Raw genomic sequence first — 25,979 nt, forward strand, 5'->3', positions numbered from 1 at the left:
GTGGCATTCACTGAGGAGGGGAATGCAGAGGAAGAATAAGAGGGAGGAAAAGCAGAGTATTTGAGACAGAGGTCTTTCCATGGTCTCTGAAGCATCCAAGTAGAAAAGCCCAGGGAGCAGAACTGGAGCTCAGAAATCTTTTGGGCTCCTCAGCCAACATTAAGGACAGTGTGGTAACTATGGGGTAGCAGAGGCTGAGAGAGCCAAGCATTTACCTTGTGGTAAACTATGCCCTCCCTGCCAGGTGAACATAACATTGTCTGTAAGGAATGCTTATTTTAAAACTATAGGTAAACAGAACATTTTTATTTCAGTTAGAGTATTTCCTGCTGTAATATGCAAGAATTACAAAATAAAGACGACACCATTGAGAATTCCAGGTAGTATCTTTACTGACAGAAGTGAGGAGTACAGTTGACTATTATTTTCTCTCTTTAAGCTATAGGTAAAAGCTCCTGATCCTAGATATAAGATTGCATTGAGTCTGCTCAGATTGCTTCCAACTACACAAATAATGTTTATTTTTAGGGATAAGTCATGCATTCACTGTAGTCTAACTTCCTAAGAGGAGAGAGAGCAACCAGATTAAAAATTAAGAACAGAATTCAAGTTAGCTCTTTGCTACTTTTTAGCTATGGAACCTTGATTGGAACATTTAACCTCACCAAGATATAATATCTCAGTCTATAAAATGAGAATCATTATCCTAGTGTACTTCATGTTTTTTTTTTGAGAAAGGAAATACAATAATAGGAAAATATCTAAAATACCTAGAATGCAATAAATACTATGAAAAATCATTAACGAAATATTTATTTTCCAACTACTGTGTTGCAAGCAGTAGTATGAGATGCTAGCAATGAAAAAGATATGTAAGACTTAATCTCCATGGTATTCAGTGTAGTGACAGAGAGAGACATTTAGATACATCCTTATAAAACAGTGGGCAGGGCTGGGCACAGTGGCTCACGCCCATAATCCCAGCACTTTGGGAAGCCAAAGCAAGAGGATCATTTGAGCCCAGGAGTTCAAGACGAGCCTTGGTAACATAGTAAGGCACCCCCCCCGACCAAACCTACCAAAACAATTTTTAAATAGCTTGGCATGGTGGTTTGCACCTATGGTCCCAGCTACCTAGGAGGTTGAGGCAGGAGGATTGCTTGAGCCCAGGAGGTTGAGGCTGCAGTGAGCTTTGATAATGCCACTGCACTCCAACCTGGGAGACAGAGTGAAACCAGGTCTCAAAAAATAAATTACTTAATTAAGAAAGGGGAAATTTTAAGATATAGAGTGTTATGGGAGTACTGAGAAGGGCTACCTAATCCAGCCTAGCTGAAAGGGGTCAAGAAGGCTTAGTGGAGGAGGGAACATCTGAGCTGTCTTAAAAGGATGCATAGATTTTAGCCATTAGAAGAGGTCTGGCGGGGTGCGGTGGGATTACACGCCTGTTATCCCAGCACTTTGGGAGGCCAAGGCGGGCAGATCACGAGGTCAGGAGATGGACACCGTCCTGGCCAACATGGTGAAACCCCATCTCTACTAAAAATATAAAAAATTAGCCAGGCATGGTGGCGGGCGCCTGTAGTCCCAGCTACTCGGGAGGCTGAGGCAGGAGAATGGCCTGAACCCGGGAGGCGGAGCTTGCAGTGAGCCGAGATCGTGCCACTGCACTCCAGCCTGGGTGACAGAGCGAGACTCTGTCTCAAAAAAAAAAAAAAAAAAAAAAAAAAAGAAGAGGTCTGTGCAGTTCAAATGGCTTTTATTCAAGTCAGGCAATAACAAATGCTGGCGAGGATGTAAAGAAAACAGAACCCTCATCCACTTGGTGGGAATCTAAATTCATACAACCACTGTGGAGAACAGTTTGGAGGTTCCTCAAAAAGCTAAAAATAGGGCTACCATAAAATCCAGCAATCCCACTGCTGGGCATATACCCCAAAGAGAGGAAATCAGTATATTGAAGAAATATCTTTACTCTCATGTTTGTTGCAGCACTGTTCACAATAGCCAAGCTTTGGAAGCAACTTAAGTGTCCATCAACAGATGAATGTATAAAGAAAATGTAGCGCTTATACATGATGGGGTACTATTCAGTCATAAAAAAGAATGAACTTCTGTCATTTGCAACAGCATGATGGAACTGGAGGTCATTATGTTAAGTGAAATTAGCCAGGCACAAAAAGTGAAACATTGCATGGTCTCACTTTATTTTTGGGATCTAAAAATCAGAACAGTTGAAATCACGGAGACAGAGAAGGATGGTTACTAGAGACTGGGAAGGGTAGTAGGGCATCAGAGTTAGGGAGGTGTAGGTGGTTAATGGGTTAAAATAAAACACAAAGAATGAATAAGACCTAGTACTTGATAGCACAACAGGGGGGCAATAGTCAATAACAACTTTATTGTACATTTTAAAATAAAGAGTATAATTGGATTGTTTGTAACACAAAGGCTAAATATTGAGAGGATGGATGCCCAATTTTCCATGATGTGATTATTACTTACTGCACTCCTGTACCAAAATAGCTCATGTACTCCATAAATATATATACATACTATGTACCCACAAAAATTAAAAATAAAAATTTTAAAATAAATAAAAAAAGTAGAAGAGGGATATGTAGAGGGAGGGAGAGGACTTCAGCCATAAGACAGGAGCTAGGTAGGGGGAGTATCTGATTGTGTTGAAGTTTACTACAAATAGTTTGATGCTGTTGAAGTAGAAGATCATGGAGGTGATTTCCGACTCTGCTTCCTGGAATTAGAAGGATTCCAAGAGAGTTTTTAGGGACTTCCACTCCTGTGGTGAAGTTCCAGAAGATACCTCAGTCTCATCAGCTGTATGCCTGACTTCCTCTGGCTGTGGATGAAATTGGGCAATGTCTACAGATAGAGATATAGTTGAGGTTTATGCCTTGTGTCTGAGAATACAGGAATAGTTCACCCCCCATCACACAAGGGTTTAGTATTAATTTTCTTCCCAAATAGAAACAGTATATATAGGTTAATCCCAAGCACAACAGACTGAATAAAATGAACTTTAAATTAAAATAGGATTATAGGCTAAAAGTTTGGCAGGAAAGATGAGTTCATTTTCTTTTAGGAAAAGAAGTGCCCCTAGATGGGTGTGAAAGTATATATAAATATAACATCCCCAAAGAGAAGTGATATTGACAAGTGAAAACAAATGAATCACGATTTAAAATATCACTTGATTAAAGACCAACTTTGTTTATCTAAATTAATTAAGCAATAAGATATGTCAAATGACTTTAACCAAAGAGAAGGGATATAATCACTCTGGATTTCCTGCCCTGGGGTAATCTTTCTGGTTTTCTGTTGAGCAGCATGCCAAAATACTCATGCTCTGTCCTACTATCTCTCTCTCTCTCTCTCTTTCTCTTTTCTTCTTTCTCTCTCTTACAAACACACACACTGTGACCATTTTGAATTTCTGCCCAGTGGGTGTTTTTAGAACACTGCTACATAAAGTGTTTTCTTTTTGGTGCACACCAGCCATAAAATGATGTGCTATTCTTATGTGTGCCAATGTTGATAACAGTCTCACATATAGATTAAATCACTAGAAAACCCAAAGAAATCTTATTTCCATCCTGCATTTCTACTTCCTTCCCTTCACTCTTGCCTTACCTCAGTCTAATAGAAGATCATTGTTCAATTCAGGCCCTTTTTGCTCCTTCCCTTATGCTCTGGAACTGTTAAATAGTGAGGTAACCCAAGTAGGCTTCAGTCAAAAGGAGCAAAATGTGCCTGGCTACTTCCTGGATAAATGATATTCTGACCACTATGTAAGTATTGAAATAGGTCTTTCTGGATAAAACAAACAAAAAAATCTTACCAGTAGAAATGTATTCACTTGGGTCATGATATCACACCCCTTTAATGTGAAATAACATTAAATTGGTTGTAGACCTAGACTTCACTAACTTGATGACATCCATGCCAAGAGCCAACAAAAGGCAAACCAGAGAGGTAGAAGCACGCTTTTGGGAGAAGTATGACTTCAAAGTTAACAGTGTAGTCAACTAATGAAGATATATATATAAAATATAGTATATATATAAAAGTGTATATATATATATATACATATATATATATACACACATGCACACACACACCACACACACACATCTTTCATGATAACAATGATCAATTTTTGTACTGTTTTGGGGAGTTGATGGGGCCCATTGAAAAAAGGAGAAAGTTGCCAACACGGACAGTGAGACGGCACCTAAAACAAATCTAATTTATTTCATTTTAGTATGCTGAGGTTAGCTCTTTTCTCTACAATGTGTTCCTTTATTCATTTCCCTATCTCCTTCAACAAAGGATCTGAGTCAACTTACAAAAATGTTGACAGTAAAATAGAATAAATGTTTGACTGAAATAATTTAGGAAAAAGTAAAGTAAGAAAGTAAACAAATGTATATCTTATGTATGTCCTCAAGAAGGGCTATGATTTGGCTCTGGGCTATCCACACCCAAAGAATAAAATGAAATTTTATCTATCTGAGAATTCATAGTGTCCTATGATTAAAAATAATCTGTATCAGATAACGCACAACTTCTTTTGCTGTTGAGACCTGAGAAGACTTTCTCCTGTAGTTCTTTAAGGCAGAGACAGGTGTGTCTGTGATACTACACCTGTACAAAAGAAGTCAAATCCCCAAAGCAGTTTTTTGATGTAGGCTGCAGAAGTGATGTCAAAGCACAATTCAGTAAGAACAGTTCTATAAGTAACTAAAATCTTGTAGTCCAAGCATAGCACTCTCTGGGTAGGGTCTGCCTCAATAAAGGGTAACTTTTCATATTAATTGTGCTACCAGGCCTTTGTTAGGATTGGGCAACAGACAATTATTTACAGGTTGTTGATATATTGCCTATTACATCTTGGAAAACTAGTGAGGCCTAGAGTAGGGTAATCCTTTTATGAAATGGTGAACTGCCCAACTCACACCAGTGTGCCATTAGGTTTGGATCCATTCCCCTCTTAACACACAAATAATAACATAGGACGGTTTATCTTTTAAAAAAAATCATCTCTTTGTCTTTTGAAGTACATTTTTCCATCTGTTCTTCCAACTACTGATTTAAAAATTCTTCAGAATGTTTTCTGTTTCCCTGGATAGAACTTTGTCCAGCATATTATCTAAAAATTTGGACGAGCCTTTGACTTCCTGATAGTGTAACAGAATCCTCTAAATACACCCAGAAATCTACACTGATGTTTCTAATGTTATAGATTATCCAGTTGGTTAGAATTTTTAATGGATTATCTTGGTGCTTTATGCTTTTTATTTCAATAATAGGTGTTGGTGGACAGATGGTCCATGAGAAAGTGGGGCCAGTTATTAACAAGTTTGTAGGCTTGATTTTATTTTTCTTAGACATGTTCACATGTACGTGGGTATATATAAAAATTGAGGAAATTACTGCTAGAAAGAACTCCATATTCCTTTTTATTTATTAATGGCAAAGGCAGGCTGCTTTTCTCATGAGGAAGTCGCTCATGAATTTTCATTCAAAATAGTAAATTAGTGACCACACTTTAATATGTTTAGAGTGGAAAGGGATTCTACATGCAACTGTGCATATCAGATTCCATGTCTGGAAAGCTACATTTTATTCTTTGATGATATTATGATTGGAGATATAACAGGCACCAATATTATATCTCCCTTCTGTGCTTATATGACACATGGAGTAGAGGATGATGGGAAATTCTGATCTATTATTAGTATTTTACTTCAGTAAAATACTTAAACTTTATTTTTGCAAGATTTTGTTACCACTCCTTTATGTGTCTTTTTTGAAAGCCAGAGGCAAACTTTCCTAGGCAAATAATGTGAACAGCGAACACTTAGTGAATATTTGGGGAAGGAATCAATATGCTAAAGAAGCTAGGAAAATTGGATCATTTAATAGAACTCCCAATATAGACAGGTGGTATTTCAGGAACCAGTCTGGTGTTTTTAGATGTCCTAGTGTGAATTAACATTAAGCATACAAAAGATGTATTCTTAAGTGCCCCAAAATACACATACACACACACACACACACACACACACACACACACACACACACACACACACAGAGAATTACTCAGCCTTAAGTAGAAAACCTGTGAGGACTTTTAGTGTTATATATTTTTTTCAACCAATAATTGCTCTATTTTGATGATTTCTTAATTTGGTTGTCTGTTTTCATCAAAATTCCTTAGTGAGTCCAGTTGAAATCTCATATATTCACACACACCTCCCATTGATTTCACTTGGGTGAAACTTTATCGTTTAAGCAAAGTTTAAGTTGAAATGTTGAGTTAATGATGCTCACTTTAAATACAAAAGGCTGAATGTATTTATGTATTCAAACACTTAGCTAGTCAAATATAACTCCCATCAGGGTTTAGAGGAAAGATTATTTCTTAAACTATACTGGCCTCACAAGTAATATATTACCAGCAAATCTGCAGAAAAATGATACTAAATAAGGTTGTTAGTATTTTTTTACTTATAAAAGCCCTGGAATCTTTTTTAACCTTAAATAAGGCAAAGTAAAATAGTGGGCAAGATGTTGTGAAATACTTAGAGCAATTACCCATAGTACTTAAACCCAAACTTAAAAATAAAGACTAAAGAAAAATTTCACACATCTATTTCTCTATAGCCTTGTCTGTTTAGATGCTTAAACTATAAAACAAATACATTTATAATTCTATATTTGTCTAAGAAAAACCGACTTCAAGTTAGAAGACTTTTTCTCCCCGTAACATGATTAAGCTACCTACATCAGAATGTCCCACTCCTTTATTGTGAACCCATTTAAGATCAAGTGTATGGCAAGTTAAATAAAAATTATCAAAAAGAATACATTTTGGTTAAACGTTTGCTTTATAACGCTTTCATAGAGTATATATGAATTTGGTTTATAACACTTTCATAGAAAATGTAACATATTCATAGAGTATTAAAGTGGTATCCCTAACAGGCCTTTTAACATCTAGGAGATTACAAATGAGAGTGAATGCATTGACAAAAACCCAAGCGCAATTACAAAGAAAATTTTATGAGGAAAGTCCCTCCAAAAGGGACTCATAGTTCTTATATTTGTATTCCTATAAGATTATAAGCTACTCGCCACAATTTTAATCACCTCTCTCCCTTCAAAAGAGAGAGATGAGAGCAGTTGTCATGAGAAATTCAAGAGAAGATCCTGGTTCTGAATTCAGCTGATAGAATCGGCATATTCTCCAAGGCAATATAGAACTGTTAACTAGTTCTGCCCTACCCTTGATAAATTCATTTGTTCATGATCTTTTCTGTTTTCCTGTAGAGTAGCTGGAACTTTTCCTGGAGCACATTGTCTTTTATAAAATCACTCAAAAAACACATCTTTGCAGGTAATATAAATGTAAGAAAGTGAACTCTTTCCTTACCTAAGAAGTTTCCTGTAATAATGGGGACATTAAATTGTGGTCATTTCAGAATCTTTCAGAAGCACCTATAAAGAAATTCAATAATTTATTTCCGATTTGCCACTGTTTTTTTTTTTGAGACAGAGGCTTGCTCTGTCACCCAGGCTGGAGTACAATGGCATGATCTCAGCTCATTGCAAGCTCTGCCTCCTGGGTTCAAGCAATTCGCCTGCCTCAGCCTCCCCAGTAGCTGGGTCTACAAGCATGTGCCACCACGCCTGGCTAATTTTTGTATTTTTAGTAGAGATGGGGTTTCGCCATGTTGTCCAGGCTAGTCTCAAACTCCTGACCTCAGGTGATCTATTTGCCTGGGCCTCCCAAAGTGCTGGGATTATAGGTGTGAGCCACTGTGCCTGGCTTTGATTTGCCACCGTTATATGTTTGATTTCACTAAATGTGGAAAAATCTCAGGTCTTTTCCAACTTGTGGATTAACACATGGCCAAGAATCTGAAATCTGGCACAAATACTTTCAAGAAAAAAGTTTTTGTCTTCTGTTTTGAGACTTTGTGAGAATTTGTTATTTAGCACATTAGTGCTCATTGGGTACCAATGAAACAAAATGTGGTACCAAGGCATTTGCTGTATCTAACAAACCAAGTATTAAGTCTAAATATTCTCAGCTAGGATGAAAACAAACTAGACTCTATCTGTATTAGGTTCATTTGCTACTTGCAGGTCTCCAGTATAGACTGTTTGAGAAAAAGTCTTAAGTGACTTTTGTTCCAAGGCCCATGATAAGGAGAATAATAGAAGGAAACAGTTCAATAGATATAAATGCATGCTAAAAAGCCAGTGAAAAAATTTCCATGCTTCAGAGCATTTTATTATTTTATATATTTTTTAATTTATTTGAAAACTATTCATTAATAATTTTCATGTTCATAAACCTCCTTTATCTTTCACTATAAAAAGAGGAGGAGGTGAAAGGAAGGGGAAGGCAATTAACATTGATTTAACATCTACTACATATAATCATTTTAAGTAAGTGAATTTACCATTTTAATATAGTAAAAACAAAATCTCACGTAAAGAATGAGTGAAGCAGCCTGTTCATGTTGCACTGGTTGTATTGGTATTGGTCTTTGGCGATGAGATACTATTATGTCTGCTGACACATGCTGCTTTTCTGAAGTCATTCTTGCCCCACTGAAGGTTTTTGGTTTCTTTATCTAGATTCATTTATCATCATTCACCAGGGACTATGCTGAACACTGAGGATGCAAAGATAATAAATTCATCTCTTGCCCTTGAATTTCTTAGTCATAATCAAAATTTCTTTTTCGGTGGTTCACATGTATGAAAAAGAAACAGGCTTCTTTTCTCTTGCCGAGTGATCATTTTTGAGGCACCCTACACTCACACTTTCCTAGAAAAGCAAGAAAAATACTTGCTTTAAGATCAGAGTTCAGGCTCTTAGATACATTATAGCCTCTCTAATAAATTAGCCTTCTCTTTAGGAAATACTCTCTTGGGATCAATGGTCTGTTTTTCAGATTTTCTATTCATCTCCATCCTTTTCTCCAAGATGACATCTGAGCATATAGGGATTTACATGATCTTGCAATTCTGGGGTGCAGTGGAGTCTCCTGGCTTAACACAGTGCTTAGGTACAGTCTGGCTGGGCTTATTGAAATGGGTCTTGTCAAGGATATTATGAGGCTTCCTCCCACAGAGGGCTGTAGCTGGTCTAGCTTATGTTGTTACCTCTTGGCTTGGTCAGGGCCCGGTGGTATTTCTTGCTGACTAAGCCTCAACTCAGCCCTCACTGACCCTGCCAACTCTGTGTGGTCTGGATTCAGAGGCCCACCTGGCTCTCCTTTTGTTGGAGAGAGGCCATCATTGTGCCTTTGTTGTCATGGCAATGCCTCTGTCAAGTTCACCAGCTGACCTCAAGAACCTTGGAGTCTCTTCTTGGGAGAATGAGAGAACAGAGCAAAGAGAATTCTAACCGAAGATCTTTCTCTGTCTACAACATCCCCACTCCAGGTTATTGTGGGGACAATATATGAGGCAATTTCCTCGCAAAGTTCTGACCAGGAAATGAAGTTGACATCTTTATGCTTTGGGCTTTTTTCTTAACCTGTCTCACATGCCTCGTTTCTAGGTCTTAGGCCAGGAGAGAGGAGAACACACATCTGAGCACCTGCTCCTCCTGCCTTATTCTTTTTTATTCTCCAAATCCTCTGACATGGAGAGGGTGAGCGTTCTCTTCCTTTCCCCTTTGCTTTAATAATTCCTTGAATCATATACTCTTCTAATTTTGTGGGTGGCATTCCACCTTTTCTGTCTTTATGATTAAAATATAGGAGGGTGCAAGGAGAGAGAAATAGCGACTGTAATTCAGAAAGTATTTCTAAATGGTTATACCTCTCACTTAAGGGAATGTTTATTAGTTATTCCTTATTAGTCACAGAGTCAATAAAGAAAACCAGATGGTTTACTTTTTATTTGTCTCTTTTATAGTGGTCGGGTTTTGTTTTGTTTTAGTATTTTGAAATGGGATACTAGTTCAGATTTCACATATATGCTGGAGGTCTTTGCTACTCAAAGTGTGGTACATGGGGCCGGGCGCGGTGGCTCACGCCTGTAATCCCAGCACTTTGGGAGGCCGAAGCGGGTGGATCACAAGGTCAGGAGATCGACACCATCCTGGCTAACATGGTGAAACCCCGTTGCCACCAAAAATACAAAAAATTAGCCTAGCATGGTGGCAGGCCCCTGTAGTCCCAGCTACGCGGGAGGCTGAGGCAGAATGGCGTGAACCCGGGAGGCGGAGCTTGCAGTAGGCGGAGATTGCGCCACTGCACTCCAGCCTGGATGACAGAGTGAGACTCCGTCTCAAAAAAAAAAAAAAAAAAAGTGTGATGGCGTGAACCCGGGAGGCGGAGCTTGCAGTAGGCGGAGATTGCGCCACTGCACTCCAGCCTGGATGACAGAGTGAGACTCCGTCTCAAAAAAAAAAAAAAAAAAGTGTGATCCATGGGCCAGAAGTGTTGCCAACACTTGTTAGAAATGAAGAATCTCAAGCCCCACCCTAGAACAGTTACTGAATCAATACCTTTATAACAAGATGATCAGTTGCACGGTATGTGCATTTTAGTTTCAGAAACACTGCTCTAGGCCACCATAGCCTTACTAAAGGTTTTAACTACATCAACTATAACCATCATTGGCATTCAGTAAACATTTATTAATAAACTCCACATGTTAGCCAATGTTGATCCTTGCCCTTGGGTGCTTATAGTTCTAATCAAGGATCTTTATAATTATGATAAAGTAATTGAAATAAAATAGACAATCCTAGATCTATTCCCCCACTACGCCATCACCAGGCACACCTTAAATTTTTTGACAGATCTATTAAGATTAAATTATAAGTTCTTAAAAGTAGATTTTCATTTTCACGGAAAGCAGTCATTTAATGTACAGAGACAAGAACAGGTAGTAATAAAATACTCAATTGAAAAATTCAGATTCATACCTGAGGCTGCTGCCTCATTAGTACTGATAGGGTTTTGCTCAGTTACAATTTGACAAGACTGTAGGATTTCTTTTAGTGGGGTGATTTTGGGGGGTAAAGGACAAAGTCATAGTTTTTCATTCTTTACTTTCATTTTCAGATCACAGTGTTTTAGAAGAATCTGGGCTTTACTTATTCACCAGGTTTTCAATAGAGAATCACATTAATCCTTTTAAGCTCCTTATTCTAATGATTTATTTTGTTGAAAACCATAGTGATCCTCCTTTGAATTTTAATGATTTCTGGCTATTCAAAGATTCATTGTTTTGACTTCCTGTCCTTACCTTTGTTTCCTACATGTCTGTGGGGAACACCTGTCTAATACTGGATCTGCCACTGGTTCTCACTGGCTTACCAGAGTCACTCAAGCCTATCTCTGAGTGTTAAGCTGAAATGCTGACTACTCATCCATAACAATAAATGTAGGATATATGTTTGCAGAGATAGGCAGATAGACAGCAGAAGGACAGATAAATGATTGAGTGATTTCCCAGTGAAAACAGTATTTTGGATCTGATAGTATATATCAATATATTTGGATCTGATAGTGATCATTATGGAGAAATTAGTTAAATTGTTATTCTTAATCATAAATCTATTAGGATGTAATATCTATAGAAAATCTAGTAGAGGAGAAAGGGGTCCAAATTTTGAGGGTGCTGTTCTTACCCAAAATTCAGGACCATGTAACCTTCTACAAGTTACTGACTCTCTGTTTCTCAGTCTATTAAATGGCAGTGCTCTTTTTTAAGGATGCAGTGGTGATCTTTTTGTTCAAGTGCTGCAAATCCTCAGAAAGGGTTAGCAAATGGAAATAGCCATAACATGTCTTAGGTATGAGCACTGGAATTGCATATTATGTTTTCACAATCTAAGAGGTGGCTGTGTTGCAGTTTTGAGTTTCTATTTTGCCCACTGTGTAAACAACATAGAAATTTTCTCTTCTCTTTTTGTAGATATCACTAGGAACATCATGGGTTTTCAAGAATATATTATTCTAATATGAGATTTTAACAACTACACTCTATGCGTTTTGTGCCTTATCTTCAGGCTTCTGGACTTTGATTCAGAATATCAGGAGCTCTGGGATTGGCTGATTGACATGGAGTCCCTTGTGATGGACAGCCACGACCTGATGATGTCAGAGGAGCAGCAGCAGCATCTTTACAAGGTTAGAGCTACCCTTCCTGCCTTTACCTTGCTGTGGAAGATCTGATTAGCCTGACAAGTCTCTCTCTCTCTCTCAGGATATCTTTTCGTTCATTGTATGTATCATGGTGTCTATTAGAATTCCCTTCCCTGTCCCCAAACTCATTTCCATCCCTTGTGTGCTGACAGGCTGCACCGACATCATAATTGCAAGAAAGTTCCCTTTATCACATTCTATTTGCTGTAATTCTATAGAAGGACAAAGATTTATCTTCAAGATGAATAGCAATAAATGAAACTGCATTCATAAATAGACTGAACCAAAATGAAGGATAAATGGACTAGTAACATTTAACAAAACGTGGTACGATTGGAGCACTCAGGTGGAGTCTATCTACCCCTCAGATCTTCCCAGGGAAAAAAGAAATTTGCCTTTGGTTTGGCTTGCTGCTGCCAAAGTACAGGGCTCATCCAATTTAATGTTTATTAGTGATACATAGAGCAGACGTTGTCAAATTAAGTCAATATATTTCCATGTGATTTAAGAAAACTGGCTTGAAACTCATGTATTGATTGCAGGCAATCCATCTAATAACTATCTATATTGTTTTCCATGTCTGCTAATTCACCCTTAACCTACTGTATTTTACCAATTCTACTTAAATAGTCTTAGCAGTTCTTATAAAGCAATCATGTGATTTTGCCTAAAAGAAAAAAAAATGGTTGCAGGATTCACAGTGCCTGAAAAAGCTGTCAGGGGGAGGGAAGAGGGACTTTCCACTGAAATATCAGACTGCAGTAAATCTTCCTCATTTAGGCAATTTTTATTGGAGTAATTCTGACAGTTGTCATCCTTGAATTGCTTTGAGCATATGGCATATTTCAAAGAGCAGATTGTGAATCATAAAAAATAAAATTAATAACTAACCACAGAATCAGCAACAGTATAATGACAAGAAACAACTACCTTCTAGTTTTTAAAAATTTCTTATAGAATAAGAAGTACATTCAAGGTCAAATAAAAGTTGCCTTCTTTCTTCTTCCATGTTATCATTTTAAATTACCGTTCTTTAATAAATTATTTTAACTTTTACCTCCTCTAAAGTGAGATATTTGTACTTTTCAAGGGTTTGGTTGACTTTAATTAGTGTCCCCTAGGAATCATCTCAGTTAAGAGAAGATATAAGCTCCCCAGGGACCCAGCAAATGGGGACATTTTATTCTCTAAAGAATGCAGTCCAACCTTAATTGAGTTTGTTGACTGTTAGCTGTTTCCTGTATGGATAGCTGTCCACATTAACAACACAGCTATCTAATATATCTTCTGGCATAACATATTGTTACAGTAACAATCTCAACCTAATTTAACAAAAACTAGATGACTTCACATTTCACATCAGGATCAGGAATTACATATGAAAACATGCATATAAATCTATGTTAATTTAGTGATAGAAAAATATTTTATCCCTTAGACTTAAGTATTAAAAATTGAGCCAAATGGGAAAAATATAAAAGGTTACCTAACCATAAGCCATTATCTTGGACTTTATTGCACTCATGATGCCAAATAATATTTCTTTTCTTCTTGATGCATTTTTTATTTTGCACATAAGCCACTATTTTTTCAGAAACAGTGCTATTCTTTGTCAAAATCACATTCATATAATTTACATCACAATTAATAGGAAATCATTGAACAAAAATGCAGTCTTCTTTTTTCTTGCAGTTTCCTTATAAGCGCTTTGCCTGAAAATTCCCATTCTGGCATATCGAAGGCCATTATTCCACCCACTCAGAACTTCTGGGTTATAGTATTTTTCCAAACATTTTCTGTACTGTGATTTTTCATTTGTGACTCACGTCCTGTCACCATTCTTCTGCTTTTAGGTGCTTAACATAGCTCTGCTCATTAGACCAGCACTAACTTTGCATTTGGCTTATAAGCAAAATTAAAGATTGAGTTAGAAACCAGTAGAAAATGCTGCAAGTCTGTAGGGTCTTTCTTTATGTGCACTCCCAAATTATTCCAGAGGCTTGGAAGCCTCCAGAATAACCCTGAGGGTATTGACTGAGGAGTCATGTAGAACTTCAGGTGGCTCCTAAATTAGAAAAACTGATGAGAAGAATTAATTTCATGTCTTCCCAAGAATCCTCAGGGATTTCCAGGTTAAGTCAACATTGTCAATATCCTATTCCTCTGTTTTAATCTGCTTTTCCAGGAATCAACTGAACTGATGCCTTGAGAAAGGGGTATTTATGGTCTGTTGATCATAGAGACCCCTGAAGGAATAAAGCTTTTCAATTGGTGCCCAGGCCTTGCTAGATTTTAAATACAATTTGAGACTACCTTATTTATCTCTAATCTTTGTATTTGTTGACCCCAAAAGATACCAGTGCTTTGTTAACCTTTTTAATTAAGGGCACCATTGCCATTTAGGGCAAAACAATTTTTTTTTTAGTTTGTGGGCCTATCTTTTACACTACAGAACATTTACTCTTCATGTTCCCCACTCATTGTGACAATTCAACAAGACCTCCCAACCCATTTTACAGCATTTCCCAGTCCATCTCAACATATCTATACCATCTTTGTTTCTTAAAATAGTTATATAACACCAATGAAAATGCCTTAAAGTTCTACTGTAAACGTTATTGAACAAACACCTTATACAGCTGATATTGAACCAACAGTTGTAAGTTTAAAAATCAAGGATGAAAATGAAGCTCATCATCCCTAGTATTAATGAAAAGGATGAGGTGAAACTTTTAAGGGAGATCTTCAGCTGAGTGATGGCAAAAATCCTAGGAAACTATAGAGCAGGACTGAATCTTTATTCCTTCTATTAGAGCATTTAAAACCTTTATTCTTCTCTCCCTGGGTGTCTCTCTGTATTTCATCACTCAACCCCTTTCCTGGAGTATTTATGCCCAAACCCTGACTCATGCATTTATGAAGTCCTAGGTTGATCCCCAAGGTATACGTTTAGAAATGTCAGGTTAGATAAAATCTAGTAAGATGCTAGTCAGTGAGAGTGAAGCTTATTTAGCGTTTTCAACATTAGGCATTACCTTCCTGACTTTACCTATATATTTTTATATCCTGTTCTGCACTAGAAAATCAGCTAGCCTTACCTCCTAAATATGAAACTACAGATTGTATGAAATACAGAAACCCTAGACTATCCACTCAGCAGATATCCTGAGTAGAGCATCTATTGTGATATTTAGGCTATCTAAAGCCAGCAAAATACACAAGGAACTTATAAAGACAAATAATTGGATTTAATGGGCAAAGACTACATTAGTACAACTTGACATAATTCAGAAACCTTAATACTGCAATGGGCTATAAAGTGGACTTTCTATTTAAACTATTTCTTGTTATTTTTATATTGTTAGAAATTTAAGATCATTTTTTGAGTTAATTTTAAACTGCAGTCTCAAGAGCAACCTAATTCCTATTAAAAACTAACCATTCCCTTAAATATACTTTCTTCTTTGTTTTGAGACAGCGAGTTATACTGCCAGTGACTTCCCTTCCCCCTTATCTGTCTTGCTCTACCTCTGAATAGGAGCCTCCTATATCTATTTTCTAATGAACATTGGCAATATCGTCAGCCTAGAAAACACATATGTAGTCTTTTCTCATGTTTTCTTCCTCAACCTGAGAATTACCTCGAAGGAGAATTTGCACCCACCCTCTCATTTTCTTTCTCTTCATTCCTCCTATCTTCCTAAGTAGGACAATTTAATTTCTCAAAAGTAACCACTATGATTTTGAAAGTTCAGCTCCTATTTGGACTAGAGTTACGATGCCAGAATTCATAATCACAGGGAGCTGTCACTCTGCTGGTCTGCATGTGCATTAGCTATTAATGGAGAAGTATTTAAAACCCACTTGTGAAGGAAAAGCTCCATTTTTTCATTTCTATAGATCAAAGTTGGCATTATTCTTGGGCTCGGGGAAGCTCATGACACCTCCTCCCCCATCCTCTAAGTGTTATAGACTGAGTGACCTAGAAGCATTTCAACGATTGGGGAGTTATAGCTCAGACTGCTGCTGTTGCTGCCGCACTGTCCTCCCTAGCAGGTACAGCTGACTTTGTAGTATGGTGAGTGTGTGCCCTATCAGAGGCTTCTTACCTTTGCACAAAGGACTGCCAGTTCGCTGCTACCTACAGAACACAGGTGACAGATCTCCTAGTGATCCTAAGTTAGTCTGGAGTTCCAGACTCCAAGGGTTAATTTCAAGGGCCAAATCCAGAAGTTGCAGCCTGGTGATTATTGTTATAATTGAACAAGAGTTTTCAGATAGTATGAAGCTCACTGAAACACACCACTTATATATTTGTTCCTTGAACGATAGCTTACCTGCTCCTCATCAATAAAATGTTAGATTATAGTCATGGGCCTTATAACAAGGTTTTTGGCCTTTGATGGACTACATATGCAATGGTTGTCCCATAAGGTTATAATACTATTATTTTTACTGTACCTTTTCTATATTTACGTACACACATACTTACCACTGTGTTACAGTTGCCTACAGTATTCAGTATAGTAACATGCTGTACAGGTTTGTAGCCTAGGAGCAATAGGCTCTACCGTACAGCCGAGATGTGTAACAGTCTCTACCATCTACTCTATCATCTAGGTTTATCTAAGTACACTCTAGGATGTTCACACAGTGACAAAATCATGAAACACTGCTTGGATGGAGAGCAGAAAGTGAGGTGAGGAGAAAGGGAGAGATTATAGCAGTGATATACATTTCTCAGAACATACCCCGTTGTTAAGCAACATGATTTGTACATGATTTATAAAGGGTTAAAAATAACTCTTCCAGCTTAAAAATACTACTAAATAAGTATCCAATTCAACTGAGATCTTTGTACTTTCAGAGAATTTATACTAAAGATTTTGTACTTAATTTTGAAGGTTAGTTACTCATATGGCTTCATTCATATAAGTCCAAACATGTCCTCTGTGTAAAAGGAAAAGGACCATTCATTTATATAATACAATGGCTACTAAACAGATCAATTACATTTTTACCCTGCTATGAATTTGAGGTTATTTATAAGAATCAACATGAAAATAATATAAATATTTTAAAAACATAAATACTAATCAGACTGGAGAAAATATACATAGACTAGAAGTTGCATCTGTAAGAGGAGTTAATATGCCTGTATATAAACTGTAAAGCCCTGTACAGTTACTAAAACATGATCCCAATGTTATATTTTGAGTTTCCTGGTAGTGAAAGCAAAGAGGGAAATGTGTCCAATTGCAAAATGTATACTTTCTATAAGAAAAAGAGATAATACTTCCTTTGAAGAAATTTTGTTTTGATACTTAGATGTGAAAACATTTTCTTTTAGGATTTTTTTTAAATACAAGGGCTTAGAATGATATGGTAAATAAATTTCTAACCATAATAAGTATTAAATATAAATACGTGTGGAATAGAATTAGAAATTCTGAGGAATAGGAAATATAGAGGACAAGAAGAAATATGGAACATAGTTGACTTGCTATTTTATAACTATTGATATCAAAATGATGTTGTCATAGATGTGAACTGATCTCAGAAAACAGATTAATCACACTATTCCTGTATTTTATAAATTCACACATTTCAGCTTTCTGGAATAGCTCTCTTTTATTTTGTTCTGGACCAAATTGATCTAACTAATTTCAGATGTGATTTGATATTTTTATGACTAAACTTGAGCCCCTGAAAGTGTAATGTTAGGTTGGTTCACGGTCCAGGTCACAGTAGCTAAACTTGAAATAGAAGAAAATTCATTAACGTTTTTTTAAAAAATTCACATGGTGGTGTACAGAATACATGTCAAAAAATTAAATTCTGTTAATTAGGCCTTATATTGGAATTTCAGTGTTGAGTGTTACATCTCTACCCTGATGTTCAAAATGAAACAAATTACAGTTATTGAAGCAGTCAAGGTAAAAATGTACTAGATATATCAGGCACAAGAATTTAATGGTAATTTTTTACCTCTTTTCCTGGTAGATTAATTGTATAGCTTAATTGTATGTTAGATTAAAACTCCATTAAGATAAGAAGAATATGCTTAAATTCATTATAATATTTCAAACAACATTATCTAGTCATTTAAAAAGTGATCAGAATAGAAAGATCTAGACTGTCTCCACCGCTTATCTAGAAATGAATTTGTTGTTTCATTTTTATTAAAGTTTGAAAAGTCCTTAGATTAACTGTCATATTAGTTTGAGCTCTGATGAATCAGTGTTTGCTATGAATACTTGAACATATATTTTTTTCCTTTTTTTTTCCTTTTTTTGAGAGAGGGCAAAACTTACCCTGAAAATGTTTAGGGGAAGAAAAGGTAGATGAATGTGGTTTCTCAACAATGTTTGAAACACTGTTCATGCTGGAGCCTCTAATTCCTATTTGAATCACTTCTTTAAAAAGAAAAAAAAAAGATGTTAAGAGAATAGGATGCCAAGAAATAGTTGGCTGTGTGTGTGGAGGGGCAAGGAAGGGAAGCCCCGCCAGCAGTTTTTGTCTCTAGCGGGTGAGCTACTGTCCGGAAGGTGCGTTGGCCTCTGAGGCATTGTGCTACTCCCTCTCTCCCTGGCCTGGCTGGCTCTGGCCTAGAGTGGATCAAACAAGCCGTGGGGAAAGTTCCCCTCATTTGCATCACTTCTAGACAGCCCTGTCGTACTCTTTGCTGACAGGAAATCACTGTCTTTGTCACCTTTTCTCAGGGCCCTCCTTTTGGCAGAGATGGGCCATGTGACCAGGCTCAGTCACAACAACAGGGCTGGCTCGGGACTCAGTGACATGTTTTCCTCAGCACTTCAATAAACGGGGTAGAGGAGTCAGTAGGAAATGAGTACATTAATTTTAGAGTGAAAAGATAATTAACACTTGAAGGACTAATGCTACAACCTATGGAATTATTATTCAAATTAAAGTTAATTTATCAAAAACTTGTGAAAACTATCTGCCCTAATGCAACTGTTTAAAAAAATAAAACTTGAATAGTAAGAGTTGGGCATGTTGGAGGCAGAGTCGGAAGAAGGCGGGGAGAGGGGGGCTTGGATGGAGAGTGGATAGTGAGGGGAGAGAAAGGAAGAGAGGGAAATCATAGCAGGCATTAGCTATGTTTGAAAAAGCAACTTAAATGGGCTAAAACTTCAACATTTGGGACTGAAGGCTGGAGCACGTAAAACGCTTACTTAGATGATATGAATAGGACACTGGCAAACAAAAGCAGCAGTGTGCTCCTAGAAAACTGTGCTTAAAGGAGTTTCCTTGGCAACAGAAATGCAGTTCCAAAAGTAGACAGAACTTTCCTCAGAAAACATACTATTAATAACAACCTTCCGGAACAACTTGGAACAATTTGACGACTTGGCAATAATAATGCCAAGTGTTCTGCAAATTAATCTAACACATAACAGTTATGTTTCTCTTGCCTGTAATTCTGCTGGACCCTACCTAGAACTCATTGCTTTTAGCAGCACAAATGTGAAAAATATTTCTAAATGCTGTCATGGAAAAAGAAAACCAAAAGAAATGCTAGTGGCCAACAGTGGCCAAGGATTGTATTCAGCCTTTTGGAATCTACTAAGAACTCTGAGTTCAATGAGATAAGTTTATTCCAATAAATGCTCCTATATTTACTATCTCATTGCAACAAAGAGGCTTCCACAAACAAAACTTGGTAAAGGGTTAACAGTCTGAGACTTGCTGTGATGTGAAGCACATCTGAGGCCATTGGTTATATAAATGTAATGCTCACTAAATATGTGCTGAGTGTTATTTTTTAAAGTATCATCATTTCTTGTTAGCCTGGAGAATAAACTAATCTTGGATATACTTGGCCAACGGGAGTCATTTGAATTCTCCTGAAGGCTATCCGTTTGCCAGCCAAGAGAGGTAGAGTATTCCCCTCCTCTGACCTTTCTTGAATCCTTGGATCTAAAGGTTAAAAGTAATCAATATCTCATTGTGCTGCTTGGTTTCAGGGTAATAAGTAATAACCATCATGTTAAAATCCAAATGATTACAGATAGCACTTAAATTAGTTGACCTGTTCGGGAGATTTTATTACTGCCAATCAGGATAATAATTAGAGTTTGCTAATAAAATTTTGGATTAAGTTGCAAAAAATTTCAGCCTTTAATTTTTTGAAAAATGACTTTTACTTAATTAGATGGGAATGTGTAGTATTTCCTCTTTTGTTAAGCTGATAGCTTTTGCTTTAGCCCCAGATATTTGTAGTTTTCTTTCTAGTTTCTAGAAGAGAAAGTAGAGGAACATTTAAATTTCTAATAAGAAAAGGTTTTTGGATCACTGCCATCTTTGGCTTCTGAACTACTCAAAACTATGTATATGTTTCAGGTTAGTGACTTCATAGCAATGGCCCTCACCTACTTTTTAGCATGTCCTGCTTTGAAATTACTTATCTTTAGTGGTTATATTTATATTGGGGCTAATCTGGTTTGAGGCTGGCAAAAAATTATATGATGTATGATTAAACTTTACAGACAGCTATGGTATGAATGGGGTTATTTATTTTGTTTAAAAAAAGAGTATCAAAGTTTAAAGATGAAAACCAAGTATTATCATTGACAAAGGGGTATTAATATAAAAAAGATAAATGATAGGCTTAGTGTTCCATGTAATTACATCAGGAAGGCATTGGTTATCATAATTATAACCACAAGGAAGTGCATAAGGTACATATGCTATTTAGTCTAAATAATTTGTCTTTTATCATCGTTCTAGTTTTTATAGTTTATTAGAACTTCTTGAATGTATTCCTAAAGCAGGAATGTGGGGCTAAAAGGTACCTAGGTAACATTTCAGTTATTTCAAAAGAAGTCCTGGTACCTGTTCAGAATAGATGGTACGGCCCAAGGGAAAAGCTTTCCCATAGTGCTTTCACACATAAACTCATTAACTTCCTTTATGTTCTTATCTCATAACATTGTCTAACTTTGGAAAGAAGCAGATTTGTGGTTGTCCTAGGGATATCAATTTGCAGTATTAGGGAATTCTCCAACCCAGCTAGCTCCATTACCAGCTGACCATACTGCCTTTAATCCCATTCTTAAGATTCACTTCTTTGGGGTAAAGAAGAATGCACTCAACTGAATGCAGATATTCTGTGGGGAAGGCGCAGGAGAATGATATTGAATTAAATATCAATTTTAATATCTAGCTAAAATAGAAAGGCATTGGGAAGGGAAGAGAGTGGGTAGAGAGAAGAAATCCAGAAAAGGGAACAAAAACAGATGTTATCTTCTTCAACATTTGACAAAAAGAGAAGTGTGTTTATGTGTATGTATATGTGAGTATGTTTGTCTGGTATTGAGATGGGCGTAGGATAGAGGGAGAAAGAAACTTATCAAACAGTAAGATTTTACTAATAAATTGGATTGTGTCAGTGCCCCATTCACATTATCTTATTTAATGCTCACAGTGATCTTGATTATTTTCCTTAATTCATAGACCCTAAGCCAAAAACATAAAGAGGTTAGGAGGCTAGCCTAAAAGGCACAGAACTTGTCCCTTAGTCAGGCTAGGCTAGGGTATGCCAAGATAACAAACATGCCCCAAATCTCAGAGCCTTAAAGCTGCAAAGATTTATTTCTCATGCACACTACATGTCCATCACATGTTGGCTATTGGCTCTGCTTGGCATTGTCCTCACTCTAAGACTTAGGCTAATGGAGCAGCCACTGTCTTAAATATTCCCTTACTATGGTGGAGAGAAAAGGGAGCTCTGGTGGGTCTCACTCTGGTCATTAAGCCTTCTACCCGGAAGAAACACATGTCAGTTCCACTCAAAATTTTTGGCCAGAACTAATTGCATGGCCACAACCAACTTCAAAGTAGATGGGGGAAATGCAGCCCTACCATGTGCCTGAAATGCAGAAAGCTAGAAATATTTGTTGAGCTGTACTAATAACTACCACAAGAACTAAGTAAGTTGGGGTTTGAACCCAATGTGGGTGGCTCCAATGCTCATGGTCTTTTGCTCGCCTGCTCATTGTTGCCCCATATCAGCTTCTCTACAACAGGTAGATTCTTGAAAGAACATTATTTCCTCCCTCTATATGAGCTTTTTGTGCTAAGATAGAAGAAAGAAATGTTAGATGGTATATCTGCAAAGAAAAGATGATAGACTTGGGTTGGCTCTTTAGCTAATCATCAGGTTGTTCTGTGAAAGCCCCCAAACTTTCTTAAGCACCTCAATACCCTGGGGAAGTATTGCCATGCTGAGCCTCACCGGGGCCTCCTGCATTTTGTTAGATTCAGGAAAGCTAAGGATGAAAATATTTATGCTTTTTGGGAGATGCACTAAAGGCAGCATTGCCCTCAGAGGATTCAGCCTCATGGATCCCGTTATGCCAAAGGAAGTTACTGAAGGAGGGTCCCCATGGAGAGATGCTCTATAGGTGTATCATTTGCAGAAAAACCATTTTCTAGTCCTGTCGAGGAAGCAATTTCAGTTCTCAGAAACAAGAGCCTTCCTAAGCATATTTTTAATAATGTGAGCTTTTGTGAAACTCATACATTCTTAAACTAAGCACTTCTGTGACACTGTATCCCTAATGAGGCACACTGGGGTAAGCAAAGAAGGAAGGAGTGGTCTTCCTGCTGAACCTTGATTCATTTACATAAGACACAAAACACACAGACACACATACACACGCATGCAAGCTAGGAAAGGAACAACCAGGCTAATGCTCTTATGGCCTTTGGGTTGATTTCAATTTCACTTCTAAAGTTTCTCAAACCACAGAGCTCTAGCCTTTCTCCAGAAGGATAGCTATACCCTACTGAAACTCATCTAAACTTACTATTTCAGCTGCTTTCCTAAGTAGTTGATTCCATATGCTTATAGACGTTTACATAAAGAAAATGTGCGAATTTTAATATCCCTCTTGTCATCTCATTTTAGCCTTAAAAACTGGGAAGTTTGTGGAGGAAGTACACATACATAAAATGTGTTTATTCACATACATTTATGTGTGTATACATATATACACGTATACAAAGTATTAACTTATTTAATTTAAAAACATCTTTCACCAAGATTGAATTTGAATGAAGCCAGATTCCTTGAATCAGATATGCTATAGTCCCAAGACATTTAAATCATGCATATATAAATAACTGTACAAAATTCCTTCATATATGCCAAGTTTCAGTCTGGAGCACATTTACATGTTACAAATCTTGGCATATTGGATTTTACAACCTTCATTACAACAGTATTATCCCTTTTAGTACTCAAAAGTGCCTCCCTGAGAAGGTTCTTCTTGGGGATTATTTAGCTGTGAATACTTGTTTATTAATTAAATGCATATTTTAAAATAATGATCATAAATATGGACTTAGTAGGCCAAATTTAAGAATGATTGATTATATTTTTTGTTAGACTTCACACTCCAGGTGGAGGGTTTGTGTTATTTATTGATTATTTATTAATGTATCTCCAGTGCCAAGCACAGTGCCTGGCACTTAATAGAAACTCAATAAATATATGTTGAAACACATATTTTCAACAAGGCTTATTCAATAGTTAATTAAACTGTATTAATCAGAACTATGCTATCAATTCATTACTTTTTCAACAGAACAATCTATTTTTATGCTGTGATAATTGAATGTAAAACTTTAGGTTCTCTTATATATAAAACAAAAATTTCTCTCCTTGCAAAACCAAAGTGCAGTAAAGACAGTTCCTAATAACAAGAGTATGAGGCTTGGCCAGGTTGATATCAGGGAGAAAGAGAAAGTGGTAGGGAAAGAATAAGGCAGAGAGGAAGGGAAGGACAAAGACACCCATGTCTGAGACATAAATGGTACAGAAATCCACAACTAATCACCATAACTCTATGGCTAGTCTCCAGCCTCTCAAACCATAGTATTCTCTGGTGTATTCTTGAATATTTAGATACATACGGATATGATTATTTATACATGTGAAGGTAACATGTGCTGTGCAAATGTGAAACCTAAAAATCAGACAATAGATGTAGGTGAATATGAACAGTAATTAGAAATGGTAGGTATAGAAGCACAATTTGTACTTGTACCATAGTTGGCAGGAGAGTTTATTGACATATTCATTGCAGAAAATTAGATATGACTTCAGATGAGTGTGTGCTTCCGAAAATGTTGTCAGGAAGGGAGTGAGGAAAACAAGAAGGGACTTGGACTTTGGCTGGCTCTTTAGTCCAAGTTTATGATGAGAGGGAGAGACACGTGCACATGAGAGAGAGAGAGAGTGAGCAAGAGAGGGAAAGAGAGAGAGTAAAAGAGTGACTTATCTTCCCAAAGCCGTAGCTAGCTAATTCAGAATATGGAAATTTAAAAGTTAAATGTCAGTGCTTTAATACCAGGAGAGGGCTGAAACACTTTTGAAACTTTCTCCCACACTTTCATTTTTAAAAAGTTTTACACTATTCATAATTTTAAGAAATAATCATATATGGCCATTTGTCATTTTTTTTACTTAGTGATTAATTGTGAACTTTAATGATTTTAAACAATTAAGAAAATGTTACAAGATGCATCATTTCAAATTAGCATCTGACAAAGATTTGTAATCACTTCACTTCTTGGCCCTCTTTGTGTCCACCTTGACATCCTTTGGGGTTTACTGTTTTCCCACTGAACTTTGTCCTTCCTCCTTAGCTTTCCTCAGCTGACATGCCACAATTTGAAAATATGCATGATAAACATTTCTGTCTGTATGATTTTTCTCTCCTTTTCCTCACTCTCATCTGCCTGGTAGTGCTAAAGACCCATTCTGTGAAGTAATGTCTTATAAACCAGGAGCCAAAATCCTCATGTTAACTTAAGTATAAATGAGTCTCTAGGGTTGAGCTAATTGAAATATTTTTTGTAACATGGAAATACCGCAAAAGAATTCAAATTTGGCTAGCATCTTATAATCCAAGTTTTGATGATAGTTTCACTAGGCTCCATCCGTCCAAGTTTGGGTTAGAAAAAGAAATAAAGTATGGAAACACTGTCAGAAGCCTTTTCTGTTTACAAAAAGATCCAGGGATACCATGAGTCATGCCAGAAATCTCATGTGACAGCCAGCTCTTGTGGGAGTTTTGAGCTCACCAAGTTCAGGAAATAGTTCCAGAAAGCTGATTGGAGCATTGGAGCACAACATTTTTTTTTTTTTTTTTATCTGAAGTGAATAATTGTGTTCCCTGTCTGCTGTCCACACTGCTGCTCAGAACTGTATCCTGCTGGGGTGGACATCTCCCCAGCGCTAGGTAATATTTGGCACTCAGTAACTTTCTGATTTGAATCACCTACTTAATGATTCTTCTCCTGAATATTCCAAAGTTGGTCTCTAAGAGATTTTGTACAGTTATTTAGTTGCATGGAAAGTGAGAATTTCAGTGGTGTTCCAGGACTGCAAGTACCTTGAAAGGACGTTCATTTCATTCTTTCTCTTTCAAGGATTGTTTTTATCCATTCCATATAGGAGAGAATTTGTCCTGCATTAAAGATCTTTCCAGAGGGAATTCCACAGCCTTCCATTAAAGCGTTTAACTCTTCCTTTCTGGAAAGTCTTCTTATATCTAGTGTAAATCCTCTCTGTTGGTGGTATTAATTGTCAAATCAACCAGAATCCATGCTCTGTAACTAGCTCTTCTGTTTTCTGTATAGTCACGTTTCTCAAGCTTTTGCAGTTTCAAGTTAGAAAATTTTTTGGTGCTCAAAGCTGGTTGGTGAAACAAATTTTTTAAAGTCATTTATTTCAGTTTTGTCTAC

General features: G+C 36.9%; 1 protein-coding gene across 4 annotated transcripts in view; it reads left to right on the top strand.

The window, feature by feature from the left end:
* AKAP6 (A-kinase anchoring protein 6) overlaps positions 1-25,979 on the top strand; it is a 500,428-nt gene that overhangs the window by 351,087 nt on the left and 123,362 nt on the right. For all 4 annotated transcript variants that reach the window (XM_030813201.1, XM_030813191.1, XM_030813206.1 and 1 more), the window contains one exon: positions 12,068-12,188. In XM_030813201.1, the coding sequence (XP_030669061.1) occupies positions 12,068-12,188 (121 nt within the window). The remainder of the gene's footprint in view (positions 1-12,067; positions 12,189-25,979) is intronic.

This window comes from Nomascus leucogenys, chromosome 1a (assembly GCF_006542625.1).
Source record: "Nomascus leucogenys isolate Asia chromosome 1a, Asia_NLE_v1, whole genome shotgun sequence".
In the NCBI taxonomy this organism is placed as follows: Eukaryota; Metazoa; Chordata; class Mammalia; order Primates; family Hylobatidae; genus Nomascus; species Nomascus leucogenys.